Source organism: Gossypium raimondii, chromosome 1 (genome assembly GCF_025698545.1).
Source record: "Gossypium raimondii isolate GPD5lz chromosome 1, ASM2569854v1, whole genome shotgun sequence".
Lineage (NCBI taxonomy): Eukaryota > Viridiplantae > Streptophyta > Magnoliopsida > Malvales > Malvaceae > Gossypium > Gossypium raimondii.
This window is the reverse complement of record NC_068565.1, coordinates 22,664,717-22,674,193: the sequence shown is the minus strand read 5'-3', so window position 1 is coordinate 22,674,193 and position 9,477 is coordinate 22,664,717. Positions and strand designations below refer to the sequence as shown.

Here is a 9,477-nt window from a genome sequence, read left to right as displayed (position 1 = left end):
CCAGGATTTATCTCCATTCTTAATTCCATATGCAATACAAGTATTTTTTGAATAAAGCATCATAGGATCATGCATACTGAACTAAAATGGCGGATACTCATAAACCCATGTAATCATGTAACATACTTTAACAGTTCAGGGTTTGAGCACAAAAACTCACCTGAGGCTTCTTCATCTCATTAACTTAGATTTTTCAAACTCTAGAGCTTCCATCCTCCTAAAAGCTAAGCATGAAAACTAATTCATGGGTTAAGCTCAAAAATCCCAATTTAAAATTAGTTTTCTAGAAACATGTAGAATCCTTAAAATGATTTTTAGAAGCCATTAACTTTGGTTCTTAAATCTTACGTACACTAAATGACTTAGAACCTTACCAGCTTACTGAATTCTCCACTTTTTCGACTTAAATATCATGATCATCACTCCATGTAGAGCTTTCTTTAATTATTGATTTCCTGGAACAACCAAGGAAGAAGATGAAGAAGGAAGGAAAGTGAAACGGAATGGAGTTGAATCCTCCCCAGGAAGTCATTTCCCACTATTTATAGCCCTTCATGCATGGTCTTCTACCATATAACAACCATTCATCCATAATCAATTTTTCTCCCACTAAGGAAATAGCTGGTTCTAATCCAACCAAACCAGACTTGGATTTCAACATTGTCTAGTTTTCTTCCCAACTTTTCCTGACTTTTTAGTATAGACTTCCAGTTTAGGGTCTCTTTTGATCTAACCCCTAAATTGGTTCCTAATTTTTGGGTTTAAAGGAAACTGGGTGTGACAGGAAGTAACTGGGAAGTTGACACTTCTCCAAGCACTACACAACATAGAACAAAAATAGGGGACAAAAAAATTTTGTATATGCAATTCGATTTCCCTACGTCTGCAGAGCCTAGCTCAATGAGAAATATTCACTATCTTCAAACACTTACAACAACCAACCTAAATTTATCACACCCCGGTGAAAATTTCCTCACTTTTGCACCTTTGAAAACTAGTACTCTTACAACTAAATTCTCCCTTAAGAACTTAGCTTGTAAAACTACATAGGTTTTACAATCAAATGCACTCACACAAATATTGTTCCTCACTTGAACAGATTAAGTGCTCTCAATTTTTGGTACATAAACCTATAATAAGTATCGAAAAACTCTTCTCCCCTGAAAACTTAGCTTGTAAAACCACAACAAAAAGGTTTTACAATCAAATGCACTCACATAAATATTGTTCATCACTTGAACAGATTAAGTGCTCTCAATTCTTAGTACATAAACCTATAATAAGTATCGAAAAACTCTTCTCCCCTGAAAACTTAGCTTGTAAAACCACAACAAAAAGGTTTTACAATCAAATGCACTCACACAAATATTGTTCATCACTTGAACAGATTAAGTGCTCTCAATTTTTTGTACATAAACCTATACAAGTCTCTTAATTATATAAAGTTTTATGAGACTTGCTAACATAATGAAGATCTATCACGATCTAGATTAAACAACAACTAAACTAGCTAAAAACTATATAATAATAACAAAAAAACGAAGTAAACAAGGATTGTCGGTAGCTAAGTCTTCAATGTTCCAATTTGATCCAACTTCCTCGATCTAGTTCTCCAAACAAGTTTACCCAAGTGATATGATCTTCATTGATGGGCTAGATAGAATCCACAATCCAAGCACAACAAAGCTCAATTGTAACATCATACCTCCTAGAAAGTCTCATATGATGCGATCATAGGCTTTACTCATTTTATCATGATTACCATATCACCCTTCAATACCCAACATTTCTTATTCATGTGATACAAAATCTCATAAGCTGTCAGGAAGTTGTTAGTAATCAATCTTCCTAGCACAAAAAAACTCGAAAATAATGGAAGGAGACATGTTTCAAGACAATTAACAATTAACTTTCTAAACCAACTTGTAAATAACATTACAAAGAGAAACAGGCTAGAATTCTGCCACCTATTTTGGTTGATGAACTTTTAGGATTAGGACTAAAAGTGTCTGATTAATCCCCTCAATTAAATCATCTCTATTAAGACACGGAAGCATTGCTCGCATTATATAATCTTTCACAATACTCCAATCTTTCTGGTAAAAAATCGCAAGCATCCCATCTGACCCTGAGGCTTTGAGCAGGTGCATGTCCTGGAGGGCATGCTTAACTTCATCCCTCCTAAACTCTTTTAATAAACAGTTATTAGATCCATAACCTTTTGTGGAACAACACGTAATATCTCATTCATGTTCGAAGCATTAGCAGTAATCACTACACCAAAATAAGTTTTTAGCGGCGTTTTTTATGCCTTTAGCGGCGTATTTGAGGCGTTTTAGAAAACGCCGCAAAGAATGTCGCTGTTGTCAACGCCGCAAACGCTTGCGCCGTTTTTAGAAATAAACGCCGCTATAGGTCATGACCTTTAGCGGCGCTTTTCCCACAAACGTCGCTATAGATCAGGACCTTTAGCTACGTTTTTTCTACAAACGCTGCTATAGATCAGGACCTTTAGTGGCGCTTTTACACAAACGCCGTTATAGCTCCAAACCTTTAGCAGCACTTTTTGCCCAAACGCCGCTATAGATCATGACTTTTAGCGGCGCTTTTATCACAAATGCCGCTAAAAGTGCCATTCCACTAAACATTTTTATTAAATAAATTTTTGTAATAACAAATGGAAAGGTCAAATTTTATTTTGAATATATTACTTTTCATTAACAATAAAAGTAAAATAAATTATAGTAATAAATTTCAACATTCACCTCTAATAAATAAATAAATTAACATAAACAAAAAATAAATAGATAAATTTCATTATACGGGAAAAGAACATATATTCCTTTCATTATTATATAAAAAAATTAGTACTACAAATACGGTTATTATACACACGCTTCCGTTTTCTTGCAGCGTTGAATTGATTGAACTCTACGAGTATCTACTACTGACAGCTGACAAAATTTTGGCTACATATTTAATTTTTCAATGTCCTTATTTCAAGTCTAATAATAAAAACAACAGCACCTTAATTTTCTGTAGTGGTGAAACAACAAAAGAAAACTTTACTTATCACTCCATGTTTGACCAAAGAAAAATACCTCCATGGCTTCTTGCAAATCCTCAGTAGCATCTGCCCTCTTTGAGTAACTACATGACAAATTTAGTATAAAAATTATGAAAAAGCAACATTCTACTCATCAAGCTCCGGTCATATTGAAGGAAACCATCAAAAAAACAATTTGAATAATTTGCAATAAAGTACCGCTTAGCAAGCTCTTGTTTTTTCAAATCTGGAGGCTGCCCATCAAAAACATAGTTGAAAGAAAATACCACAAGCATTAGCAAATAAAAGGCCTTTGGGATGTGGTACCGTATAGGTAGCAAAAGGCAGAAAATATCTGTGTTAGGAAAAATACTACAACCATGAAGTATGAAGGTCATCGAACAAAATACAGATTGCTAGAACTGTTTAAATCGTTGTACGAATGACTAAATTTTGCTATTTTCTCCTTGAGTTGGCTCATCAATAATGAAAACAAGACTCTCTATCAGTAAGGGAAGCAACACGAAAATCGAGTCAATAGGTTAGGATTCTAATTTCCTCTGACACGCGTAAGCAGTCAACTATGCATCAGTTTTTTCACAAATTCAAAACCAGAAAGATTTTTTGCCTTCCTCTGGCCATAGCCTTTGCCTCTTTTGCTCATCTACAATGGTCAATATTTTCTAACATATAACATCTTTAAAAAAAATAACAGAACAAAGAATTTTCTTTTCACAAAAAAGATAACTAGTTGTTAGCTTGGCTACACTAGATGAAGTTCAAATCACTAAAAATAAAACCACTCCTAATAGCTCACAATAGCAATCTTATAAAGATAAAATGAAGACAGAAAACAAATATATCACTCAAACTATAACCCAAAGTTAAAATCCTGAAATAGAATGATCCCAAGATTGATACATTTTTCTAGAGGAATAGATGAGGTATTAATAAGGTTAAAACAACCTAAAAATACAAGAGATTATATGAGATAACTCATAAAATCAAAGCCCTTAAACCACATATCACAAGAAAAGCATAAATTTCACAAAACATGGAGAAAGTTGCAAACAACGAACAAAGAGAACCCATTTTATTAAATAACTACACAAATATAAATAAAAGGAAATACCTTGCATCTGAGCTGAAGAGGAATCCAAAAGAAGAAGCAGGGAGAATAAAAGAAGTGAAAAGAGAAGCCTTTTCTCCATCTCCATGGTGAAGGCAACAAATGGTAAAATGAGAAACCATGAAAAAGAAAAGAAATGGTGGCAAAAAGAAAGCAACAGCAGCTAAAAAAAAAAGAGAGCTCTTTGTGACTGTATATATATTAAAATACAAAACCCAGAAAAGAAAAAATAATAAAAAATGAAAATCTGATTGTGATGCTCTTTAGAAATAGTAAATTTCAAAATTTAGAAGTACCCATATTATGCAATTATACTTTGAAGTCAGCTTGATTAAGGATAAAAGATCCATTCCACCATTAGTTTTATAATATACAACTTGTCATCATCAACTAATCTTCCTTTGTTTTTTACTAAAAGAATCATTTGTAATTTTGTATTTCATAAGAATTGCTCTAACCAGTCAAAGAAATCCCTACATATCAACTCATTAACATGATTCTAATTATTTTTGTACTGGGGAGAAGCATTTTCAGATTTATATAATAGAGTTTTTAGATTTTATAAATAGGGTTAAAATACGAATATGAAGTAAATTGTGAAACTTTAAAAACCGAGGGGTCATAAAGCAAACTATATGGGGGATTTTAAATTCACTTAACAACATTAAGAAAAATAAGTCTAGTTGAAAGTAATGGAGCCAGGAGAGAAGAGAAAAACCTATTCAGCAATGCTAGCTGCGTCAGCATAAGCATCTTGAATGTTCTCAGCAAGCCTATGAAGAAATATATTAGATATGCCTCCAGCAGCAACAATGAATGGACCTGTAGCTAGTGTTATGAGAACAATCTCCCAACAGTTGATAAACCAATAATATGATCAAATTATAACCCCTTACATATGATCAAATTATAAATCAATATAAAGGAAAATAATGCTTTGGCCCCCTCAAAAAATGGAAAAAAAAAGTATACTTAATCCTTTCAAAAAATGGGAAAAAAAAGTATACCCTTTCAAAAATTATAAAATCATAAACTAATTCTGCTGATATAATCTTATACAATTCAAATTGTAACTAAAATTCCCAAAGGCCTTGTGGCAAATGCCAATGCAAGCAGGCCAACCAGATAACTATAGGATCAAAAATGAAATCCAATGATTCAATTTTAAGAAAAAGGATTAAGGCAAATTTCAATGATTCAATAAATTAAATTGAACTCCATTTGTATAAACTATATTAGCTGCTATTCAATCAATCCTCTACCATTTTCGCCTTTTTTTTTCCTTTTAAAAATTTGTCTTTCTTTTTTCGCTTCCATGACACAAAAAAAAATCGTTATTAATAAAATTAATGAAAATTAATAAGCCCATCGAAAAATCCTATCTAACTCAACTCAATTTCCCCTAAAGTTGATTCCTAAGGATTTCTCATTACGCGCCCAAATCCTCTCAAAGATTATAAAAGAAACACCAAAAATCAACCTCCCCAACGATAATTAGGCGTGATGGGGGAAGATGATGTGTTCCTTTCAACAACACCAAAAATCTTTTTAATTTATAGGAAAGCATGAAAAAAAGAAAAGAAAACCACACTCACCTCTCTTAAATTGTTGATTCTGGCACAAAGAAGAAGAAATAATGAAAAGAAAATTTCCCTCCCCTTTCTCTACTCTTTGATCAGCATTAGAAAAGAAGAGATTACAAAATTTCAGTCTACATTAAACCCAATCGCTGCAAAAAAAGAGTTCAAAAAAATGGCGCAACGAAGCTGTCAGTCATTTAGAAAAAAAAATGAAAACCCAAAACAAGAATGATAAAGTAGATCAAGGTAAAACAAAAGGGTAAGTCAAATTTACTACAATTAAAACCATTTAATCCAAAGGGCATTGAGAATTTGCCTTTCTATTTTTGCCAAACAAAAAACTGAAAATTTTGTAGCTGAATTACATGCCAAAAATACTCGCCTTCACAAGCCGTAAGGGCAACTTAGCTGCTTGTGTTTTTCCGACTCTTCTTCTTCCTTGATGGGTTTAGGGTTTAGGAAATTTCTCCTCTGCAAATGAGTTCAGAAAGGAAACGAAGACAAAAAAAAGGCTGAATATTTACAGACATTCACGCATGAAGAAGAAGAAGGAAGTACTGGAACTTACCAATGGTTGCGGCACCGGAGACGGACGGAGACTATGATGCAGCAGAGGAGACGGCAACGTCGTAGGTGGTCGGGTTTGGGGAACGATTAGGGATTAGGGGAAATTTTAAGGGTTTGGGGGAGAATGAGAGTTTGGGGGATAAGAATCTAGTCTAAGTTTCGGTCAAAACAATGCAAAAAAAACGACGTCGTTTTCATGTAAAAATTAATCCATTTGCGGCATTTATATATATGCGCCACTAGTTATAAGTTCTAACGCAGTCATTTCCCAATACACTTAACTCCAACTTGTGGCTCTTTTGAAAAAACGCCACTAATAACATAGACAAAACGGCAACGTTTCAATAAATATTAAAACATTTTTGCGGCATTTTAAGGAAAGCGCCACTAATAACAATGGAAAACGGCACAGTTTCCTTAACTCCTAATACATTTTTGCGGCGTTTATGTAAAGCGCCACTAAAAGCAAAGAACTAAACGGCGTCGTTTTCCTTGTCACTTAAAGGAAACGCCGGTAATATATCACCTATTGCGACGTTTCTAGTAAAGCACCGCTAATGCTACTACAAGTCCCACAAGAAACGACGTTGTTTTTCTTAACGTGAAAATACTTTTTGCGGCGTTTTTCAATAAACGCCGCTAAAGCCTTTCATACCAATAAATATTTAAAATTTCAACAAAAATTAAAAATATTTATAATTTATTTTAAATTATATCTACGCCAACAATAGAATACAAAAATACTAGCACGTGAGTTGTCAAATTAGTGTCATCCAAGATTGAAGTCAAATTGATCCAAAATTAAAACCAATGTTATAAAATAAAAATATTAATTAATAAAAAAGGAGAGAATAATACATTTTAAAAAATAAATCCATCAATCTATTTTTGTATTGAATAAATATAAATATTTATGTATGCAATATATTAAATTTATTATTATCTCTTTTACAATTATATAAGAACATATTTAATATATAAATTAAAAAACTAATTAATCTAAACCCTAAACCTTAACCCAACCCTTGAAACCCTAAATCTCTAACTCTTAACCCCTAACCCATAACTCCTAACCCTTAAACCATAATCCCTAATCCATAATCCCTAAATCCATAAATAATCCCCAAACCGTAAAATAGTAACTCCTAAACTGGCCTTAAATCTTAAATTAACCATATACAGTAAACCATATAAACCCTAAACTATAATGATAATTAATTAAATATTTTAAAATTAATATTATCTTATCTTTTTCAATTATATATGAAATTATTTAATATATAAATTAAAAATAATTAATCTAAACCCAAAACCCTAACCCGACCCATGAATCCTTAAATCCTAAATCCCTAACTCTTAACCCTTAAACCCCTAATTCCTAACCACTAAACCTTAAATCCCAACCCATAAACCATAATCCTTAATCCATAATCCCTAAATCCATACTCCCTAAACCTTAAAATAGTAGCTCCTAAACCGGCCTTAAATCTTAAATAAATCATATACCTTAAACCAAAAATCCTAAACTATAGTGATAATTAATTCAATATTTTAAAATTAATATTATCTCTTTTACAATTATATAAGAAATTTTTTAATATATAAATTAAAAAATAACCAGTAATCATGTACCCAAAAAACTTTAAAATTATTTTAAATAATAGTATTTTAAATTTTCCATGTGTTTTATTTCTAATTATTTCTACGTGTTATTATTTTTTCTGAAGATTTTAAATATTCAATTAGAAATAAATTAAATTTTATTTAATTAATATGAATAAACCAATTAAGATAAAATGTTTTTAGTGGCGCTCTTTCAAAAACGCCGCTAAAGCCCCCAGCATTAGCGGCACTTTTTTGAAAATGCCTAAATCCCCGAAAGATAAGAAAACAACGCCGTCAGGCTTTGGTTTTAACGCCGCAAATGCTCATTTTTAGCGGCGTTTTTCAAAAAATGCGCTAATGCTTGATCTTTAGTAGCGTTTGCCATAAAGCGTCGCTAATACTCGATTTTTATCGGCCTTTTTTGTCCAAACGCCGCTAAAAGTGTCGCTAAAAGCCTGTTTTGGTGTAGTGAATAAACAAACTAAAGAAATATTGGGTTGCCATCTCAATAATCATACTTTGTTCAACCTGACACTCTCCTTGTTTGTCTACGATCCCACGTATATTGTTCTTTCTCTTCTTCTTTTTTTTTTTTGATGACTGAAAGTGAAAGAAGGATATGTTGCAGTCTCCTTCTTGAAGCCACAAATTGCGAGATTGTTGCTTCCATAGAAATGCCTCTCTCATATAGAGTTCATTACGATCAGCTTTCACCATATTAGCATTTTCATAAAAGAGCCCCTCCCTTCTAAAACATAATTCAAGTTTGCGCTTTTGTGAACATGGCCAAATTGACATCAGTTCCACTAATTGAGTTGTTTGCGTATTTTTCAATGTTCGATTTAGTTAAGTTCGATTTCTTTTTTTTTATGTACTGGAAGAGCTCTTTGAAGGTCTTATTGTCGTGTCTAAATTCATATATGACTCAGACATTTTCTCAAATTATTGGAGCATGGTACGTATAATAATTCTCAAATAAACTGACAAATTAGATCGCTCTCTTGATGATAAAAATTGATTTAAAGACTGTAGCGATTCTTGGCACTCAACTTTTGGAGGCGGGCAATTAGATTAAATTTATATATTTTAATTAAGATATTTTCATCTGTGTAAACCAATTCCCATAGCAAAACAATTGTAAGTTTTAAAAAAAAATCATGGATAAAACAAAGAAGTATCTTTACATTTAAAATATCCCACCCATAGGCCATGAAGTTTCAAAAGAAAAAGGCATGAACATGTACTTACCGTAAAAAAAGAGTCTAATTGTTTTTTTTTTTCCTTTAGATTTTCACTGTTCTGTATTTTTTTCCTTTAAAAAAAATTTTGCATTAATAAATCTAACAAAAAGTAAAACTAACAAAATGAAAGCATGAATATTAAGCTAAAACTTTCCACTTTCTTCCAATGTCTCCACAACAAAGATAATTTGGAAGGGGGGAAAAAGAAAGGCATTCTTTGCTCTTTCAATTAGAAAGAGAACCAAATGACAACGTATTTGGTTAAACTTACAAGAGAAGCTATGATAGCAAGATAAATTTGTATTTTTA

At 32.2% G+C, this 9,477-nt stretch overlaps 1 protein-coding gene across 2 annotated transcripts; it reads right to left on the bottom strand.

Annotated features, from left to right (window-relative positions):
• Window positions 1–2,812: 2,812 nt before the first annotated feature.
• Window positions 2,813–6,497, bottom strand: LOC105785429 (uncharacterized). 2 transcript variants are annotated; one of them, XM_012611512.2, is made up of 6 exons: window positions 6,324–6,497; window positions 5,771–5,904; window positions 4,894–4,997; window positions 4,179–4,338; window positions 3,266–3,300; window positions 2,813–3,150 (listed from the first exon to the last, which is right to left on the bottom strand). In XM_012611512.2, exons 3-6 carry the CDS (start codon window positions 4,926–4,928, stop codon window positions 3,066–3,068), a joined length of 315 nt encoding a protein of 104 aa, XP_012466966.1. In that variant the 5' UTR covers window positions 4,929–4,997; window positions 5,771–5,904; window positions 6,324–6,497; the 3' UTR covers window positions 2,813–3,065. The 2 variants fall into 2 exon arrangements, with proteins under 2 accessions (XP_012466966.1, XP_052488923.1); XM_052632963.1 differs by having other exon boundaries at window positions 4,179–4,257; window positions 6,324–6,492.
• Window positions 6,498–9,477: the final 2,980 nt, after the last annotated feature.

What these genes read in the sequence shown, in the direction of transcription:
- LOC105785429 (XM_012611512.2), bottom strand. Translation starts at nt 4,928, where the DNA reads ATGCTTATGCTGACGCAGCTAGCATTGCTGAATAG. An exon ending in CAGCTAGCATTGCTGAATAG is followed by an intron (nt 4,339 to 4,893) that starts GTTTTTCTCTTC and finishes TTTTTTTTTTAG; the next exon opens with CTGCTGTTGCTTTCTTTTTG. An exon ending in AAACAAGAGCTTGCTAAGCG is followed by an intron (nt 3,151 to 3,265) that starts GTACTTTATTGC and finishes TTTGTCATGTAG; the next exon opens with TTACTCAAAGAGGGCAGATG.